Raw genomic sequence first — 22170 nt, forward strand, 5'->3', positions numbered from 1 at the left:
CAGAGGAACCTGGGCCCACTCACTCCACCAGGTTCTGACCTGTTGTGTATTTGGTTGTCATGGTTTTTGTTCCTATGGCAACTGAGTTAGATTATTAGGGGATAGACAAGCTACATATTGTTCCTATGGCAATCTGAGTTAGATTATTAGGGGATAGCCAGCCTGTTTCGGCCGGCTGGGTGAGCTCTGTGTCTGAAAATAAAATGGTAGTTTTGTTAGCTGTCTGCTCTCTGGCCTCAAGTGATTTCTTCCTAAACCGGCTGCCCCCAAGGATATAACAAGTGGTGACGATGGATGGGATTCCGGTGCTGCTCCAGTAACAGAAGGAAGTAGAAGTCAAGGTAAAGAACAAACAAACAAAAAACCTGCTTGTTTGCACTGACTGTGAAAGTGAAACTAAAAATCATGGCTACTCTGACCAGGCCACTGGAACTTTTTGATGAGAATATAGAGGAATGGCATGTATATACTGAGCGTTTTGAGCTTTTTGTTATTGCAAATGACATTACAGAAGCGAAGAAGGTGCCAATATTCTTAAGTGTTGTAGGGGCTAAAACCTACTCCCTGCTACGCAGCTTACTACACCCTGTTAAGCCTGAGACTAAATCTTACAGTGACATTGTGGAAATCCTGGGGTCCCATTTTTCCCCAAAACCACTGGTAATTGCTGAAAGATATAGGTTCCACAAAAGAGACCAAAAGGAAGATGAAACAGTTGTACAATGTGTAGCAATTTAAAAAAAGCTAGCAGAACACTGTGAATTTAAAGAGATGCTAACTGATGCTCTGCGTGGTTAGTGTGTGGCCTGGACAGTGAAGCTATATGGAAGCACCTACTGACAGAGGCTCAGCTTATATTACAGAAGGCTGTTGATACTGCTGTCTCCATGGAACTGGCTACAAGGGAGGCGCAATTAATCGGTGCATCCCCTAGGGTGCAAAAAGTGTCACAAGAACCGACCCACAAAACTGTGCAGAGTCAAGAATGTTACCGCTGTGGTAAACTGGGTCACCAGGCATCAGAATGCTGGTGTAAAGACCTGGTGTGTCGACACTGTGGCAAAAAGGGACATATTGAGTGTGCCTGTAAACAAAAGAAAAAGAGGCCTGTGGTCTGGCCGACAAAAAGAGGAACCCTGCATACCCTAGAGCAGACCCAGCATGATCAAGGTGACACCTCATCGCAAAAGGAAGTGCCACTGCATGTTCTGTCTTTGGCAGTGGGCTCACATGATACTGGGTAACCCCGTTGTTGGATGGCAAACCTATACGCATTGAACTGGACACCGGTGCAGCCATCTCGCTGGTCTCCAATACGGTGTATAAAGAAAAGCTACAGCATCTTCCACTTAAGGCAACAAAAACCGTTCTGAAGATGTATACGGGAGAAGCTGTGCCCATGTTGGGCACTATTGATGTTAAGGTGGAGCTCAATGGACAGGCTGCTAAATTGCCACTGTTTGTGGTGAGAGGTAACTACCCAGCCTTAATGGCTTGGGAAGATCCAACTGAACTGGGCAGAAGTGCACCGGATGAATAAAGAAGAAACCAGTCTAACTCCTATTCTAAGGAAACATGCTGCTGTTTTTGGAGATGATTTGGGAAGTATGAAGGGAATCACTGTGACATTGAACATTAAACCTGACAGTCCACCAAAATATCTTACAGCCTGAACTGTGCCATATGCCATCAGGCCAAAAGTTGAAGCAGACCTGGAGCACCTGGTCACCAATGGAGTCCTAATACCAGTTACCCATAGCTCATGGGCCACTCCTATCGTTCCAATAGTGAAGAAAGATGGCTCTCTCTGGATTTGCGGTGATTTTAAAGTCACTGTCAACCCAGTGTTGTGTGCAGAGCAATACCCGCTTCCCCGCATCAATGACCTCTTCGCAGGCCTGGCTGGGGGACAAAAGTTCAGTAAGATTGATCTGAGTCAAGCATATTTACAGATGCACGTCAATGAAAAGTCCCAAGAGATGTTGACTATTGTGACTCATAAGGGGCTTTATTGATACTGTCGCCTACCCTTCGGAATAACGTCTGCTCCCGACCTGTTCCAGAGGGCTATGGACCAGATCTTGTGTGGCTTGTCAGGAATTCAGTGCTATCTGGATGATATCCTGGTCACTGGAAGAAACGAAGAGGATCACTTAAAGAATTTAGAGGCTACCCTACAAAGACTGGAAGAGTATGGCCTATGAGTTCGCAAAGACAAGTGTGAATTCTTCAAGCCCTCTGTTGAATATTTGGGACACATCATTGATTCTGCAGGTCTTCATAAGGCCCCTGCAAAAGTTAAAGCTATTGTGGAGGCTCCCCCACCTCGAAATGTAAGCGAGCTGCACTCGTTTCTAGGACTACTGAACTATTATGGAAAGTTCATCTCACAGTTAGCCACACTGCTAAAACCACTTCATGAGCTCCTTGGGCAGAACAAGGCCTGGAAGTGGACTGAAGCCTGTGATGTTGCATTTAACAAAGCTAAGGATGCATTGCTAAATTCTGAAGTTCTAATGCACTTTGATCCATCCTTACCCCTGCAATTGGCCTGCGATGCCTCCCCTTATGGAGTGGGAGCAGTCGTGTCACACATTATGCCTTCGGGAGAAGAGAGACCTATTGCTTTTGCTTCACGCATTCTAAGCAAAGCAGAAATTAACAACGCCCAAATCGAACGTGAGGAATTAGGAATTGTTTTTGGAATTTGGAAGTTTCATCAGTACCTGTTTGGGCGAAAGTTTACTCTTCTCACAGACCATCGACCTCTGATGTCAATTTTTGGACCCTACACAGGCATTCCCCCATTAGCTGCTAGACGTATGCAACATTGGGCATTGTTACTTTCAGCACACACATATGAAATCAAATATCGGAAATCCACTCTGCATGGCAATGCAGATGGCCTCTCCAGGTTGCCTTTGCTGGTCAAACATCAAGGTAGTGCCCAAAAGGAAATCTTCTACTTTGAACAGGTAGAGAATAGACCCATCACTGCTATTCAGCTAAAGAAAGCAACTCGCGTTGACCCAGTATTGTCCCAAGTTATGGACCTGGTGATGCATGGAAAATCTCGACAAACCTCTCCGGTCTCACCCGACCTTGTTACCTACATGTCCAGCCTGTTTTGGCCGGTTGGGTGAGCTCTGTGTCTGAAAATAAAATGGTAGTTTTGTTAGCTGTCTGCTGTCTGGCCCGAGAGGCTGATTTTGTTTTGCTTAACCTGTCGTTCCTTGCATCAGCCATAAGTCAGCTTCCCTGGGTCACTTTATACCTCCCTCTGCATACCATTCTTGTGAGGCACTGTCATCTCGTCTCCCATCTCTGGTCCCAGTCCCCCATAGCTGTGGCTCATCTGTTCCCCAGTTTTGTGTGGGTTCAGGTCCCGCCCTGCTCTGGAGCTCCCAGAACACATCCTCCTCCTTGCCCTGCCAGCCCCTGACTGAGCTGCCTGGCTGCCTTTTAAACCCTACTTCCAACCAGAGCAGGCTCAGCATGGGCGGAGAGTTGGGGCCTCCTTAGCCCAGAGTTGCTCTTTAACCCCCTCCTGCCCAGTGAGGGGTTTATATGGCCCAACACAGACTTACAGGTTTTTAGGCCAGAAGGAACCATTGTGATCGTGTAGTCTGACCTCCTGCACATGGAACCTCACCCACGCACTACGGTAATGGACCCATACCCTCTGGCTCAGTAAGAACATAATGGCCATACTGGGTCCAACTAATGGTCCATCTAGCCCAGTATCCTGTCTGCCTACAGTGGCCAATGCTAGATGCTTGAGATGAAATAAAGAGAAGAGTACCAGTCTTTTAAATCTCTCCTCATATGGAAGCTGTTCCATACACTTAGTAATTTGTGTTGCCCTTTTCAGTTCTTTTTCCAGTTCTAATACATCCTTTTGTGAGATAAGATGACCAGAACTGCACACAATATTCAAGGTGTGGGGGTACCATGTATTTATATAGGTGGCATTATGATATTTTCTCTTCTATTTATTTGCCTACATAAGACCATAGAATAATAGAATCATAGAACCATAGGGTTACGAAGGATTACAAGGGTCATCTAGTCTAACCCTCTGCCAAGATGCAGGATTTGTTGTGGCTAAACAATCCAAGGCAGATGGCTGTCCCAGGCTCTTTTTGGAAATCTCCATTGAAGAAGCTTTCACAACTTCCCTGGACAGTTTGTTCATTTGTCCTATTGTTCTTACAGTTAGAAAGATTTTCCTGAGATGTAATCTAAATCTGCTATGCAGTAGTTTGAACCCATTGCTTCTTCTCCTGCCCTCTGTGGCAAAAGAGAACAATTTTTCTCCATCTTTTTTATATCAGCCTTTCAAATATTTGAAGACTGCTATCATGTCCCCCTTAATCTCCTCTTTTCCAGACAATACATACCCAGTTCTTTTGTCCTTTGCTCATAGCGCTTGCATACATCTCTTCGATCATCTTTGTCACTCACCTCTGGATCATTTCCAGTTTCACTAAATCTTTTTTATACATTGGTGACCAAAACTGGACACAGTACTCTAGCTGAGGCCTAACCAGCACCGAGTAGAGTGGTATTATCACCTCCCATGACTTTTGTGGCCTCTGTTAATGCAACCCAAAATTATATTTACTTTTTTTGCAACAGCATCACAATGTTGACCTTGAGGTTGTGATCGACCACAACTCCCATATCTTTTGCAGCAGTGCTGCTGCCAAGTCAGTTATCTCCCATTCTATATTTGTGCATTTGTTTTTTCTTCCCTAAGTGTAGCATCTTACATTTGTCTTCAGTAACATAAGTTACTGAACACCTCAAATCATGATTTAAAGAGTTCAAGTTACAGAGAATCCACCACTTACTCTCATTTAAACATGCAAGTGATCCCCACCCCATGCTGCAGAGGAAGATGAGTAATCCCGAGGGTCTCTGCCACTTCACCTGGGTGAAAATTCCTTCCCAACTACAAATAAGTTGGACACTGAGAATATCAGCAAGACCCAATATCCAGACACCTGAGAAAGAATTCATTGTCGTAACCGAGAAACTTCTCCATCTTGTGTCCCATCTCCAGTTGTTGGGGATATTTACTACTAACAGTCACATATGGGCCATGTGACATTGTAGACAATCTCATCGTACAATCCCCTCCATACATTTATCAAGCTTAGTCTTCAAGCCAGTTAGTTTTTTTTCCCTGATCCCCTTGGAAAGCTGTTCCAGAACTTCACTCTTGTGATGGTTTGAAACCTTTTTCTAATTTCAAGCCTAAACTTGTTGGTGGCCAGTTTCTGTCTATTTATTCTTCTGTCAAAATTGGTGCTTAACTTAAATAACTCTTCTCCCTCCCTAGTGTTTATCCCATCTACTTCCTGAGACAGGTCACCTATACCTCAGGACCACGTGCTATTATATCAGCAGATCTTAGCACTGCATCCTCCCCTGAGCCACACCTCTTACTGAGGATGTTGCCCTGCATCAGGGTGTTGATATTATCCTGACACAAACATCACCTTCATAATTAGACAAAGCTGCTGTATTGCCTCAGACTTAGCCTCCTGATGATCATAAATTGTACCAGGTATTAGTTTGGTGAATGGCGGAGATTCACAAATCCCAATTCAAGCTATCCGAGATGCTTTCTCTGTCACATTGTAGGACACCATAGTCAACAATACTGTATCAATGTTTCATGTGAACAAGCAGGTACACTTTCTTATACAGGGAAGCATTCTTTCTATGGAATCGGTGTTGGCACTGCATAACAATATCTGTTGTTCATCTGCCAGGTCTTCACAGTTTGCTAGCAGACTATCTAAGTAGACATTTCTCAAAATGAACACAAATGGAGTATGAAGAACTTGGTCATCAAATCTGTATTTGACCAATGAGGTGTACCACATGGTATATTACCAAGCACAACAAAAATATATGGCTTTCTGCTCAAAAGGGGAATAGTGTCTGGATTATCAAGGAGATACATTTGATTCCATTTACTCAGAGTCTGTTTTATTCTTACTCTCTGATTCCCTTAATTTTATGAGTGTTGACGAAAAATCAAACAAGACAGAGTCTTGTTTTTTTCTTCTATGTCCAATTTAGCCCAGACAGAACAGGTTCCAGGAGCTCAGTACAGTGTTGGTGCTTACTCTGATGCCTCTTCCTCTGTATGCAGACTTGTTCATCCAGAACAATGGAACCACTCTTCATCCATCCCAATACCCCATCATTTCATGGCTGGAAACTATCTGGCTGACAGATATGGAGAAAACTGGAGTTCTTTGAGATATGTTATCTATATGTATTCAATGACCCACTGTCACTTCACTGCTACTGCTGAGTCTAATACTTGGAGCTGGACATTTGCAAAGGAATTGAAGGTCAATGGGTCACTCTGCCTCCTTTTATACTGGTGAGGGAGAATGGTTTGAGGCTATGTAAAAAGCAGGTGCGATGAACAGATAATACTAAGTAAGGCATTGCAATCTCCAAAGCATAGAACCCATGCACACCAGTGAAACTCATATAGGCAACACACGTTGAAGAACTTCAGTTACTGAACAGGTAAGAAAATTCTCTCTCTTTTCAGAACGAGAGTAGATGTTGAGTACTGAATATTTTTACATTCTGGCCAGTGCACTAATGGAACCTATAAAAGAGTTCTATATCTACATCTATTTGAATATTCTCTCCCAATTTCTGTCCCTTAATAACTAGGAAGCATATACAATTTTATTTTTAAAGCAGAAGCAGCAGCTAGACTTATTTTCTTTGTTTAAAATGAAAATAATTTTCTAAATGAAAATTAAATATAATTGAAAACTTCAAATTTTTTTAGGCTCTAGCTTGGTAAAACCGCACCCCCGGATAAATACAATCACCCTCATCGGAACTGGCACCATTGTCTACTTTCTGTGTCGTATTTGGAAAGCAAAAGGTAAGAATTTCAAAGTTCATCAGTCTATCATTAGTGATCCATTGACTGATTTAATGTGCATTTTGAATAAATAATGAATTGGGAGCCTTCTCTCTGTCCCACCATAGGGCAGAGAATTGAGCAAAGGCATAGAAATAGGACAAAAGGACATCAGTGAACAAAACTGGGGGTGGGAATGTATAATGCAGCATCTACCCACTACAGAAAAAACCCAACAAATCCTCTGTTCTCTGCAATCTGGGGCCCATGGCCATCTAATGCAGGGGACACAGTCAGGCATCTTTACAAAAACAATGGCTGAGACTTATTAAGTAACTTGCTATGTAGACAGTTATCACTTTACTGTTCCCTCCAAGGTTTCCAAAGACCAGCAGAAGGGGTGAGCATGTACAGTAGTTGAGAGCATGTGATATCAGTTGTTCATAACAGCCAGCCATGCTACTAGTGATGGCCATGGCAAAACAGGCTGGGAGGGTGACTGTGGGATGTCAGTATTGTGGAGCTGATTCTCCACTGCCTGGCACCTTGTGTTATCATATACACTTTTGCATACTGCATATGCATACCTGTTAGGGGGCTTTCCCTTCACCCCACCCTGGTTCTTGTCACGCAGACAGAAAGCAGAAGGCCAGAAGTCTGAAGTGCAGGCAATGCAATGGTTTTTGGGGTTAATTATAAGCAAGCATATCCATAGCTCTGATGTTGCGAGCCTTTTCCCAGTGTTCCCCTTCCCCCATCCTTAGCAGGCATAAATATACCTGTGGTGCACACCCTTGGTCCACCCCTTACAATTTATGGTCATGTTCCGTTTGGGGGGGGGGGGTTATGAGTCTGGGGGCTTCGTACTATCTCTTCTATATCCCATGGGAGGGGTAAATAGTGAGGTTGTGCTTCGGTCAGTTAAATGCATTTCTTTGATCTTTCAATGTTTCTTATACCTTCCCCCCGCATTCCCCTTTTCCCCTTCTCACTAGTTGCTTGACCGACCTTGCCTTCAGATAGGAGTCCAGTTACTCTTCAAGTTTACACTCGTATATTATACTCCCACCATACCCAGAAACACTTTAGCTCTGTTTCTTATCTTTTTCTCATTATACTAACAAACCCATCTGGCTCAGCAGAAGCAACACACAGTGTCTTTGTTCAACAAGGATATAAGAGTATCAAAAATCAAACAGGCAAACAAGATGCAACATTCTATCTCATGCGAATATACAGACCTAAATCCTACATTACCATCATTAACACTCCTAACAATAGCTACCAAAGCAGAGTCGAATCAGAGATTTGAAAGGAACCTTTCACACACAGATTGCACAGCATCCATATCACATGCAGGGCTGAAACACATCTTATTATCACTGCATAGAATCTCTTCCTCACACTGATAGTATAATTCTTCTCCAGGTATGGTGCTACATTAAGGGGCCAGCAAGTAGGGCCATCTGGGGAGGAGGGGAAGAAGTGGCATTTTGCATCTGGCTCCCCATTTGAGAGAACCTCTCAAATCAAGTGACATTGCAACCTGGCATCTGGAGTCACAATGCCACTCACGTTTGGCCCAGCTGCCCCTCCATCAGCTAGGTCTAATCTGAATGAGTGGCATTGTGACCTGGTACACAGGGTCACAGTCCTACTCAGGTTTGGCCCAGCTGTCCCTCCTTCATGACTGAACCTGAGCAGCACTGTGATCCTGTGTGGAAAGCTGGGTCCAGCACTACAGGGCTGCCAATCCTGAGTGAGTGCTGGGCAGGCTCGCTCTCCAACCCACCCCCGCATCTCTCGAGACTTCCCTCAGTGTTTTAGTGGAAGGATGGAGGATATCAATTTCAGATTTTGCTCCAGTCTCCCAAAACCTCCGCATGGCCCTGCCAGCAAAATATTATTCTTGGGAGGAAGGATAACAATGACATATGCCTACAGTAACTAACACATATCCCTTTCCCACAAACTTCTATAGAGCAGTTTCATCAGTGAACCAATAAAGATGAGATGCAAAGAAACAGTACTTGCTGTGCACCCATTATTGCTTCTTTCTCCTGTATGAAGATGACTTCACAATTTTTTACTGAATGGCCCTTTGACAGGTGTTACTTGTTTTAAACCTTATATCATGGTGTGATAGGGTTTGGACTCACCACCTTGGCACCTCCCTCTGGTCGCTCTGGGAATTAGCTCAGTCCATGGGGAGCACCCTCTGCTGGTGGTGTCTTGTCCATTGTCTGTTCTCTGCTGGTGTCTGGACCCGCGTTGCTCCCCGCTCGGTGATGTTTGTTTCAGGCCATTGACCTCCGACAGTGCCCCCTAGTCATTCCTCCCCCCTTTCTGGGTGTGTGTGTGTGTGTAGCAACAGTTCTTGCACCTGCCTCAATGGCCAACCACAACCCCCAAAGTCTAGCCCCTTGTCTCAAGGGCCAGTTGCAGTTTGTCTCGGTCACCCTACTGTGGGGTCAGGTGCAGTACAAGGAAGAAGGGGGGGGACCCAGGCCCACCCACTATCCTGGGTCCCAACCCAGGGACCCTCTAGTAGCAGCCTCCCTGCCCTCCTCCTCTCCCCTTGTCCAACTGTCCCTGGGACACTTCCTCTCTGGCCCCTCACACCCTTTAGGCCCTTTCTATCAGGGCCCGCAGTCTGGCAGGTATTGGGCCAGAGCCCTCTGTAGCCTGATTTAGGGTGTACTGATAATATTAATTTGGATAATATGGAAATTTAATTTATTAATTTAATTTTATTTGATTTTAATAATAATATTAGTATGGGTTTTAGGCTTGCCAGTCTGTTTGATTAGAAGATAAAAGTTATTGTCTTGAATCAGGCTTCACAAAATTTACAGAGGACCCTCAGGGATATGACAGGAAGCTCACACTGAGATGGATCTAGCCTTAAAGAATTTTTATTAAACTCAATAATAGTACATAAATGGTAAAATAACCAAAGTTACAAAGTTACAATTGTATTACTGTTATTAAAAAGATACATATGATAATATAGTATTATATGCAATGAAGCTTTGGTTAATATACTTACACGCTTCCTTGATAACGTGGTGGTAAGAGACACAGGAACAGCCTTGCAGTTCAGGTTTCTCAATTCTTGAGTGAGGGATGCAATGCTTAGAAAATGCTAAGAGCTATCAAAGCTAACTACAGTTTACTTGACTAACTTAAATAAAAACTTAATAAAGAAACTAAGAATAAAACTTAGGGAAACCAAGCTTAGCCCAGTTCCTTTGAAACTTAAAGTTTAAGAAGAACAAGTGTAGCCTACTAAGTAGTAGTAGCCATCGTACATAGATAGAGAATAAGTAAGAATAGAAATGGAGTAAGAATGGAGTAAAGAGAAATGGAGATGGAGCAAAGTGAGAATGGAGTACTCTATTGAGGTGGGTCATCTCTTTTTATAGGGAAAATGCCAGAAATCCTTCCTCGTATGCGCAAATTTTATTCCTCACCTACAGAAATGTTAGGGTACACTTATCCATAGGTTAATATGTATGAGCGTATTGATGGCAGGTATATATGCACATCAGTCTCTTGTGGTGTACTTGTTCAGTCTGTGGCTACAACACTGAAAATCCTCCTATGCCATTCTCCATTGTCTATTGGTCTAAATAAAAGGTCATGGATATAGGCGTAGGTACTCCTCTATTTAGGTAACAAGATATAGGTCAACTCTGGTTTCTGAGTAAATGGTCTTAATATATATATGCTAACTTTGCCTTAGCTTAACATACAGGATATGGCCTGTAGGTCTCTTGCATTACAGCCACACTTACTTTAATATAAATGTATAAACCTATTACAATAAACCAAATACTTAAACTATGAGAATATATATATATATATATATATATATATATATATATATATATGCAAGCAAGCAGGTTAGTCCTATAGGCTACATCTCCTATGCTCCCCTCCAAGCCTGCCCAGCACTGCTCTGTCTGAGGTGCTGGTCTCCTGCTCTGGAGACAGACCTTCCCTCATGAAGGTCTGGGACAGACTGCCTGCTGCTCTCCTGGGCAGCCTTTATATGGGGCCTATCCTAGCCCTGATTGGCTGGCTCTAATTTCAGCCCTGACTGGCTCTTAATAGGCCCTTCCACGATTGGCTGCTGGCCTGCACAGCCGCTCTGGCTTACTCTAGCCCCCTCTCTCATGGGGGTGGGGCAGCCATCCCACCACACATGGTTAAAAACAATGCAGATATCTACCCCATGGCAGATTTCAGAAGGGTTTCTTCCACCTTTCCTTTCCATCCCTTTACCATTTTTCATTTGTAAGTATTCTTCTGTTATGTCCACAACATACACACACATAGGCGCCGACTTATATGGGGCTCTGGGGCTTTAGCCCCAGGAATAAATCCCAAGCAGGGGCTCTGCCCCACCAATGGTTTTTTCTCCCCTGCTTGGAGCGCCCCCCCGCCGCCGCCGCCGCCGCCGCCAGGGCTGGAGAGCTTCCCCCCTCCCCTCCCGGCCCCAGAGAGCTTAACTGCCTGAACGCAGGCAGCTGCGTCTGCGTGTCTCAGTCTCTTCCTTGACGCTCAGCTGCCTAGCATAACAGCAACAGCAGTCAGCAGTGAGTGCAAGCTGCTGCTGACTGTACCATCTCCGAGTGGAGGGGGAGGGGGGCCCGCCGTGCTGGTGGCAGCCCTCTCCTCTGCCCCACCCCAGAGGCTGGAGGCTTAAACGCAGGCATGTCTCTCTCCCTTGCCTTGCCTGTTGCCTCTGCTGCTGCCGGCTGCTGTTGCTTGCTGGAGCACCGGCCGGGGGAGGGGAGGGGGCTGTGCCATGTTTGGCATCCCTCCCCTCCCCCTACCTGGAGGAGATGCAAAGGGCACTTCCGGCCAGGACTCGGAGACTGACCTCACCCACCTGAGCAGGTCCTCGGCTTCCGTGAGTGTTTGACCCTATGATTCCCCCCCAGCCCCCACTCCTGCCCAACGCTGGGGAAGGGGCAGCCCCATGCCATCCCCTCCCACCGTCCCCCCCCACTGAAGCTACGGTGAGGGGCTGCAGGCTGCAGCAGGGGTCAGGGAGGCAGGAAGCCATATGTGAAGGCAGTGCCCCTCCCCTCCAGCATCCACCCACCACAGGGCAGATGGGGGAGGGGGATTCATAGACCTACCTGAGCAGCTGGGGCTTGGGTGAATTTTATGACACCCTGCTCCCCTGCCCCATAGCCATCATCATGCAGACCCCACTTCTGCCCCATGCTGAGCAAGGGGCAGCCCCATCCACAGTGAAGTTATGGTGAGGGGCAGCAACATGGAAGGCCACCTGTGATGGCAACCCCCACCCCCTAGTACCCATCACAGGGGAGGTGAGTGGGCTTTCTGGACCTGAGGGGCCCTAGGAAGGAACATATGCAGTGACTGTGGTGCAGAGTGAGTGTGCTGTGGGGGGCAGGGGGGAGAGGAGGGGTCCCTCCCCTGGAGCTTGCTGCTGCCAGTGGTGGTGATGGGGAGTCCTCTCTGGCTGTAGCCCTGGGGCAGCCTGTCTGCACCCCAAGTTCCTCATCCTCAGCCCTGCCTCACCCCAAAGCCTGCACCCCCAGCACCGAGCACGCTCCTGCACTGTGAACCCCTCATCCCCAGCCCCACCCCAGAACCCTCACCTGAGGGGAAAAACATGCAACTTAAATTTGGTGGTCAGTTTGGAGTATCATTGTATTTAGCACAATATTTGATTATTTTACACCCTTCAAAGTATGTAACTGGTCGTATACAGGTGTTTTCTCTGAATACTGTCTGTGTGCCTCAGTTTCCCCAATGCATTTCTTAAGGCTCTAGATGGTGGGATAAGGGGGTGTGATTGTTGTAAAGCCCTAGAGGGCCAGTGTGATGCTGTCTGCACAGAGAATGGCTGACACCCTGTCTCCAGGCAACTGATGGCCTGGGCCACTCTCCTGCAAGGTGGCAACTGAAGGTGTTGGAGAACAAAGAGATCAGGTGGCCTCCTAATGCTTGGAAAAGAGACAAAGGCCAGAGGAGGGAGTGTCAGTGCCTGTGCAGACTTCTGGGAAGCGCATGGTGTGGAAGGGGATGCTGGGATGCTTTGGAACAACTCCATACAAAGCCAGTCAGGACTCTGGGGGAGCCTCCTCTCTGAGCATACTGTCTCCAGGGCAAGAAGCTTACACCTTCCTGGGTCTGACCTCGGAGCATTCAGCATGCCCTTCCACACTGTGCACTTTCCGCAGCGAGTCTGCCCAGGCAGGTCATGGGGCAACCAGAGGTCCCTGCACCCCAACTCCGCAGTCAGATGTGACTTTCAGCCAGACAGTAAAACAGAAGGTTTATTAGATGACAGGGATACAGTCTAAAACAGAGCTTGTATGTACAGAAAACAGGACCCCTCAGTCAGGTCCATCTTGGGGGGTGGGGAGCTCAGACCCAAGTTCTGGGCCTCTCCCGATTTCCCCAGCCAGCTCCAAACTGACACTCCCTCATCTGGGCTTTGTGTCTCTTCCGGACAAGGAGGCCACCTGATCTCTTTGTCCCCAACACCGTCAGTTGGCACTTTGCAGGGGAAACTGAGGCACCCACACAGTATTCAGAGAAAACATTAAGAACATTCCCACTTTGTCACAACAGGTGCAACAAAATTTAATACTGTATATTAGGTATTAATAGACAAGTGCTGCTTCTGACTTTCCACTTTTAATTGACCCTTGTAATCTTGTGGTGCTGACGCATTGTAGCTTCATTTTATATCAGTTTACAGGGTGAGAGCGCGGGGGGGGGGGCACCATTTTGGGCCCCACCAAAAATTATACGAACCTGCCGCCTATGTACACACAGAGTGTAGTGGCTTGGAGCGGTTCCTCCCTATCAGTGTCAGAGGGAGACCACTATGCCTCGCTGAGCCACCTTGAGGCTGAGAGCCTATCAACAGGGATTAACACTGTAAATCAATAAAGAGTTTATGGTCCTGGCCCCTTGGGACTAATCTATTGTCAGTCTTTAGCCCAGCCACCTGGCTGGGGCAGGCAATCACCACAGGCAGTCTGAAGCCTGCTCACTTTCGGAGAGGAGAGCTTCAAGTCCCACTTTTGAGGTGTCTGTCTGGACAAGGAATCTGTGGGTGAAGTCTGTGTTGTACACCACTGGCTCCTGACACAAGTGGGCCTTGAAGGTCTGGAAGGCCTCCTTGCATTCAGGCATCCAGCATATGCAGCGCAAGTTTTCTTTGGTTTTGAGTTTGATCAGTTGGCTGCAATGGAGGCAAACTGGGGGATGAAATAATAGTAGTAGCCGGCTAGCCCCAGGAACTGGCACACTTGTTGCTTTACGGTGGACAGGCCTGCAAGGCCTGTACTTTTCCAATGAGGTGCTGTACCTGTCCTTGGCCCAAGATGTATCCAATATATGTAATTTCCTGTCACTTGATCCAACACTTCTTTGGGTTGACAGTTAGGCCTGTGGTCTGCAGGATCCATAAAACAGCCACCACCTGGTTGAGATGTCCTCACAGTGTCGGCTGTATATCACCATATCATCAAGGTAAGCTGCAGCATAGGAACTGTGGCGATGCAGGAGACAATCCATCGCCTCTGGAATCTTGTGGTGTCCCTGTGGAGACTGAAGGGCATCCAGGTATACTGGTAGAGCCCAGTTGGCTAGGCAAAAACTGTTTTCTCTCTCAAGCTTGGGCTAAGGGGGATTGGCAAGTAGCCCTTTGTGAGGTCGAGGGAGGTGATTGTTGATCGATGTTTGGCTACATGCGTGTATGTTCTCTCTGTGAACTGCCCCAGCTCTGCGCAGACAGCTGAGATAGCAGACTTCAGTTGAACTGCCCAATAAATTCACAGACTCAGTTTTTAGCGACAGCATCCAGCCAGATTTATTGTCAACAAGGCATATTCCTAGTGTCCTGCATACTCTACAGGACCACTAACACATGTATGCCTATTACAGTGGACCAGCTCAGTCAGTGGTGTGACTTTTTATTGCCCTCTAGACTAGCCAAAGACACTCTCTCTGAGATTCCATTTTAAGCATCTGTACAAACAAGTTACATATAGCTCCTCTGATGTAGTTCATCGACACCCTCTGAAATAGCCGTTTACCACCCATCACCTTGTACATCTCTATCCATCACACTGTCATCCTGACCTTATCTTTAGGAGGGGTCAGTGTGTTCTCCTTACCTTTTTGGGGAGGTGTTTGTACCATACTTGGTATCGAGGTGTTCTGGTACCACCCTTCTGAAATGTGTTTGCGTGAGTGCTCTGTGCCCAGCACCTTTTAAGCATGTGTATTTTTGCAACAGGGCGTTCGTCTTGCTCACAACCTGACTTTGCTATATATCAGCAAAGCTTTGACCACAACTTTATCCTAGGCTTCAGGCATCAAATCAGGCCTCTGATACAAGGGCTTATGTTTCATGCCCTCTTCCTACTACAGTGATGAAGTGGGGCTTCCCCAGGTGGTCAAGCAATTCATAGATCTGGGGCATTGGGTGTGCATTGAATTTAGATTGCATTCATCCTTTGGAAATCAATGCATATGTGCAGGGTCCCGTTGGGTTTTGGCAACAGCACAACGGGACTGCACCACTTGCTTTGGGACTTCTGGATGGCACCCGGCTCCAGCATCACCAGCTGGGTCCAGGTTTCTTGAGTGTGGGGTTCCTGGTCAATGTGATTGAGGGGATTGTTGGTTAGCTTGAACCGGGGCCATGGGTTCATTTGTTGGAGGTTGGTTAGCTCTCCATTAACTGTGGCCAGCTGCTCATAGAACAGCTAAGTGTGGGGTCTTCCTTCTGAGCCTGGGTATAGTCAATGCCCCAGCTGAGGCCCTCTTTGTCAGTTGGTGGAGAGGTCATGGCCTCTCTGTCCAGATCGTCGAGGTCATGGTCCTCCTCTGACTCATGTTCTACCTCGAGGGTATCTCCTTCCAAGGCCATCGACACAAGTTTGCAGTGTACAGGACTTTGGGGATGTCTGGCCAGGCCCTTCCCAGAATAATGGGGTAGGTAAGCCTAGGTACCAGCCCTACCATCACTGGTCAGGTGAATCCATTCATAGTCAGCGGACCCAGGCACTGGGCTTATGGGTTCACATCACTGTGGATGAACTATAGGTGGATCACTCCAAGGCGGGGGTCCACTGGAAGAGCAGTTGCAGGCAAATGATCATCTGCCTGCAGTCCTAGTTGATCTGGGTCAGCCAGCATCCTGCCAAAACATGCTAACCATAGTTTCAGCAACAGAGCCTGTCACGGAGTGTGGGGGAGTCAGGGCCCTGCACCCCTCTTCCTGAGATTCACTGTGACTCTCAGCCAGCCAGTAAAACAGAAGGTTTATTAGATGACAGGAAGGCCATCCCAAGCAGAGCGTGTAGGTACAACCAGAACCCCTCAATCAAGTACTTTTGGGGGGTTTAGGGAGCTTAGACCCCAGCTTGGGGTTCCCTGCATTGCACCACCCAGCCCAAAACTGAAAACAAAACCTCCTCCAGCAGCTCTCTTCCAGCCTCCCCCCAGCTCCTCCTCTCCTTTGTTCAGTCTCCTGGGCAGAAGGTGTCACTTCTCCCAACCCCTCTCCTGGCTCAGGTTACAGTTCAGGTAGCTTCCTTCAAGGAAAGCTCCCCTTCCCCAATGTAACTCCCCTGCAACATTCCCAGGTCAAATCCACCCCACTCCCTGCTCCGTCACAGAGCCAGACTAATGTTTGGTTTCCCTGGGCTGCTTCCTACCCTTACCTGTTCATAGGGCTTCATTGCTCTGGGCCATCAGGCTCCTCAGGGTAGTCGGCAACCAGCACTTCCAGCAGCTTCTTGGGGTACTCGTCTGGAGGTGGCACCTCACTCTATTTGCCTTCTGACAGTTCCTCGGGGTATTCCTCCAGAGGCAGGGATTGATACAACTCAGTCCCTGGTTCATGGGCCAGCGTCCAACTCGTTCCCTGGCTCTCCCTCAACTGAGCTCAAGGCTCCACCCCTTCTACTTCCTGTTCCACTCCTCTGCTTCTGGCACAAGCAGCAGGCCCAGCCTGACTCCATCCACCAGGGGGCAGGGAGTGGTTCCTCCCCATTAGCATCATCGGGAGGCCACTCTGCATCTCTATACAGAGATATTAGATAAAATCATAAAATATTCTTGCCTGAATGTTGAAATACAACTTCACTGCTTTGGAAGCATAACACAGAAGACCCCAAAAGAGAAAGACAAACCAGGCTGCTCACTAAGGCAGAGGGGGTCCAACTCTCCCCAGCTTGCTTTTAGGTTACTGTCTGCACATTTACTCTGCTAGGCCCAAGCTGAACACTCCCCCACAGAGCCTTTTAGCCTGCAAGCAGGACCAGGGTAAGAGCTGATATTTTTTACAGTTGTCAATACACCACACTCCTCTCCTGTAACTCCATTAATTAACAAACACAATAAAAGCCCTCACAAGTTTAACCTTATGTAGTATCTGCAGTTTCATTGTGGCCACTGGTGCCTGCCAGGGAAAGACAATGACACCTGATCTTTGTGGTTTTCCTTGGGGATATCTTTTGGATCAACCCAAACAGGAGCTTGGCCACCATTTCTCTCTCTCTTGGCCACCATTTCCTGGCACCATTTCTTTCCCCTCCTCTGGCCAATGAACCCGATAATCGTCTTTACTTGCTCTGGGGTCACATCCTACAACCAGGCTGAGCTTTTGTCTGGTAACAACTATTCAATGGACTTCTTCATTACCTGTGCCCCTCCCCCCCTGTGCTTCTTCATTACCTGTGCTGTTTTACCTCTAGCAGATATGCAACTGCTCCCATTATCTGCTTTCCCACACCTTTTACCCACTCTGTCCCTCCCCTGCAATTTCTTACCCTCACTGGCTGCACTAGGAAGAAATACCTGGGAGATTTATGTTGAGTGTTTTTCATTGTTTCCTGTCTTTCCTCCAATGCTTGTGGTAAGTCTGGTCTAAATATATCAAATCTAGTATGTAACTGACATCTTAAAAACCACTCTGCTGGAATTTTCTGTGATGTAGACCCAGCTTGGTATTTTTTCTTTCAATACCCCACTGTCCCTCTGTCATGCTGTACCACACTCCAATCCAACTTACGTTTTTTAGCCTACTCACGCCCATCAGTGGGGTACCATTTCCTTCTCTTTTAATTAATTCTAATGGTAAACAGATACATTTATAAATTACAGTGATAGGGAGACTGCGTCTTATTCCTATCTGCCATGTTCTGGGCAGTTCCAGACATGTTGTTGGGCCGTTCCTGACATGTTGTTGGGCCTGGTGTGCCAGTGAGGCCTCTGGCCTAATAACTGCTCCCCTTTTCTTCTCTGTCACAGCCCCCTATCTGGGGTGGGTCTCAAGCAGAGAGTTGGTGGGATATTTAAATTCCTAGCTTCTCCTCTATTCGCTCTTTCTCTCTCGGAGCTGCTCAAGTTGCCTTTCTCAAGCCCCAAAAATGGCAATGACAAAAACAAATATAACAAGATTAAAGTAATAATAAAATACTCCAACTAGAAGTTTTATCTCAAAAATGGATGAGAAACAAAAACACCATAAACTCCATCAGGGCCTTCACTATTAATTGTTCATTAATGTTATTCAGATACTATATTGATAGGTGACAGTGTAAAACCGAAATTAGACAAATGAATAAATAACAGATCTATATGTCAGATCCTAACTGGTCTCTTTGCAACCAATCTCACATATTAACCTCAGATTAAATATTTGTTCTATCCTATTTTAGAATATTAAATCATAAAATGGAACAAATTTCATGCTATTTCATATAACACATTTATAGAGCCAAGTGACAAGTTAATTTTTCAACTTGGGAGCTGAACTTAAAATATCTATATCTATCTAATTATATATTCAGTTTTTCATTTCATTTTGGAGCATCTTTTAATTAAAAGCAAAGGGAATGAAGAGCTGGGCTCACAAAGCAGCCAGAGGAGGAGGAGAGGCTTACAACTTTTAAGAACAGTGATCAGAGCATTCAGTTGGGAGGTTAGAGACATGAGTTCAATGGTCCCTATGTCTGATGAGGGGAAAGGATTTGAAGTTGGATCTCCTGCATTGTGAAGGAGCACCTGAGCCAGAAGACTACAGGATATCCTGGCATGGATTGATTTCAGTATCTCCATGTGTGGCTAGATCTCAGTATCTCCTGTTGAAGCTTCTCCATGTTGCATAAATAAGTTGCTAACCTTCTGAATACGGATTTCTCACATTGCAGGAGAGTGCTCTGGCTCCTGGGCTATAGGATATTCAGGGAGGACCCTTTCTCATTATCTCTTCTTGAATAAAGCGGTTCAACTTTGTATAAACTACTTCAGTAGTCATTGGGCCAGAGAGAGAGGGTGAGAGAAATAAAGCAGCTGATAGTGGCTTCAACACATGAATCTCCTCTACTCAGTACTGAGGGTACCCCATCCAGATCAATACCAAGTCAGCTGAACACTCCATGCAGATCAGCACCCCTGCCCCCAGTCTCCAGTGATGAGGAAGAAGATGATGCTGGGATATATCCTCCTCACCATTCATCACCCAAGCCTGAACCTTCTCACCACCAACCACCTGCAGAGATGCAGGGCTGGTATGGGCACCCATGGGCACTGCCCCCCAAAACCATTTCCACCTAACTGGCCATATTGGGGCTCATGAGCAATGTATAGGTCTGAACACCGCAGGTCCTGTAGCCCATCAGAGCAGCATGATCCCTTTCACCAGCTGTCCCAGCGCCTTCAGAAAGCAAGAGGAAGGGACTGAGGAACCTGAGGACACATCTGAACAAGAACATGACACTTTGCTGCCTAATCATCTCTCATCTTTGTCGCTGGACAAAACCATAATGCCACTACCCCCCATGATGGGGCATGATTTCAAGTCCTTCCAGGATTTTTTCAAAAGGATAGTGGAATCATTGGACATTTCATTAGACCAGAAGCCCAACATAAACTACTGGAAATACTGCAGTTATCCCCATCAGCAAAGATAGCTCTGCCGATTAATTATGCTATTATGGAACCTGTGAAAATCCTCTGGCAGACTCCAGCTACAGCACCTCCCTTGTGTAAGAGGTCAGACAAAAATATTACGTGCCATCCAAAAGGGGATGAGTTTTTATTTACACGCCCCACTCCAAACTCAGTAGTAGTGTTGGTGGTCAACCAAATGGAAAAACACCACCAGTCTAGAACAACCCCATATGACAAGGATTGGAAAAGACTAGATCTCTTCATCCTTAAAGTCTATTCATCTGCTACACTTCAGATCCACATAGCCAATTACATGGCTATTTTGGCAAAATACACACACGTTTTCTTGAAAATGTCAGAATGTATTGAAACTCTGCCTGACGACAAAAAAGAACAATTCAACGTGAACATTTCTGAAATTCATTTTATCTCCAGGACAGCCCTGAAGGCCTCCCTTGACTCCACAGACACAGCAGCACACTCCATCACGGCATCCATGGTAATGCACCACGCATCATGGCTCCATCTCTGTGGGTTCCCCAAGGAGGCCCAGGCAATGGTAGAAGATTTACCCTTTAAAGGTTGAAATCTATTCGTAGATAAAACTGATCAGTCACTACACACTGTAAAAAACTCAAAGGCATCTTAAAAACCCCTGGGCATTTATGTACCTCCAAACAAAAAGAAAAAAGGCAGGTTTTACAAACAGAGATTTTGATAAACAACATACTCACAACCCCACAGGCAGTACGACCAACAGTGTAAACAAAGACAAAACAGACATCGACAGAACCAAGAGCAACATTTGATGTCTCAGCAATCCACCTCCAGACAACTATTTTGAAGGTGTGGTCGAGGGCATGAGACCACCACACTCTCTGACTCCAGAAACAGAAACAGTCTCCTGTCCATTCGGAGACCTCCTGTCAGCATTTTACTCAGTCTGGAACACCATCATGACAGACAAAGGAGTTTTAGAGATTATCCAAAAGAGTTACTCCATCCCCTTTACTTCTATCCCACCTACCCACCCCCCCCCCCTTCCCATCCCTCTTCAGGGACGTCTCTCACAAGCACCTGCTGCAACAGGAAATAAATCACCTTGTACAACTTGGGTCCAGATCTAATGCTTCCAAGGGTGCTGAGGGAGTCGACTGATGTGATTGCACAGACATTGGCCATTATCTTTGAAAAGTTATGGTGATCGGGGGAGGTCCTGGCTGATTGGAAAAAGGCAAATATAGGGCCCATATTTAAAAAAGGGAAAAAAAGAGAATCCGGGGAACTACACCCTCACTTCAGTCCCCAGCAAAATCATGGAGCCGGGTCCTCAAGGAATCCATTTTGAAGCATTTGGAGGAGAGGAAGATGATCAGGAACAGTAAACATGGATTCACCAAAGGCAAGTCATGCCTGACCAACCTAATTGCCTTCTACGATGAGATAACTGTCTCTGTGGATATGGGGAAAGCGGTAGATGTGATATATCTTGACTTTAGCAAAGCTTTTGATTTGGTCTCCCACAGTATTCTTGCCAGCAAATTAAAAAAGAATGGATTGGATTAATGGACTATATAAGGTGGATAGAAAGCTGGCTGGATTGTAAGGCTCAACAGGCAGCAATCAACAGCTCGATGTCTAGTTGGCAGCCAGTATCAAGCAGAGTGCCCCAGGGGTCAGTCCTGGGGCCAGTTTTGTTCAACATCTTTATTAATTATCTGGATGATGGGATGGATTTCACCCTCAGCAAGTTTGCAGATGACACTAAGCTCGGAGGAGAGGTAGATATGCTGGAGGGCAGGGATAGGGTCCAGAGAGACAAATTGAAGGATTGAGCCAAAAGAAATCTGATGAGGTTCAACAAGGACAAGTGCAGAGTCTTGCACTTAGGATGGAAGAATCCCATGCACTGATACAGGCTGGGGACCAACTGGATAAGCAGCAGTTCTGCAGAAAAGGACCTGGGGATTACAGTGGACGAGAAGATGGCTATGAGTCAGCAGTATGCCCTTGTTGCCAAGAAGGCCAATGGCATATTGGGCTGTATTAGTAGAAGCATTGCCAGTAGATCGAGGGAAGTAATTATTCCCCTCTATTTCACACTGGTGAGGCCACATCTGGAGTATTGCATCCAGTTTTGGTCCCCCCAACTACAGAAGGGATGTGGACAAATTGAAGAGAGTCCAGCGGAGAGCAATGAAAATGATTAGTGGGCTGGGGCACATGACTTACAAGGAGAGGCTGAGGGAACTGCAAACTTAACTGCTGAAGAGAAGAGTGAGGGGAGATTTAATAGCAGC

The 22170-nt window shown here is 46.4% G+C and overlaps 1 protein-coding gene across 1 annotated transcript in view; it reads left to right on the forward strand.

The window, feature by feature from the left end:
- The window catches only part of LOC123350517 (tripartite motif-containing protein 15-like), a 113610-nt gene that overhangs the window by 25508 nt on the left and 65932 nt on the right, over positions 1 to 22170 (forward strand). The window contains exon 4 of the mRNA XM_044989133.1: positions 6830 to 6928. Within this exon, the coding sequence (XP_044845068.1) occupies positions 6830 to 6928 (99 nt within the window). The remainder of the gene's footprint in view (positions 1 to 6829; positions 6929 to 22170) is intronic.

Source organism: Mauremys mutica, chromosome 15 (genome assembly GCF_020497125.1).
Source record: "Mauremys mutica isolate MM-2020 ecotype Southern chromosome 15, ASM2049712v1, whole genome shotgun sequence".
Taxonomy (NCBI): Eukaryota; Metazoa; Chordata; order Testudines; family Geoemydidae; genus Mauremys; species Mauremys mutica.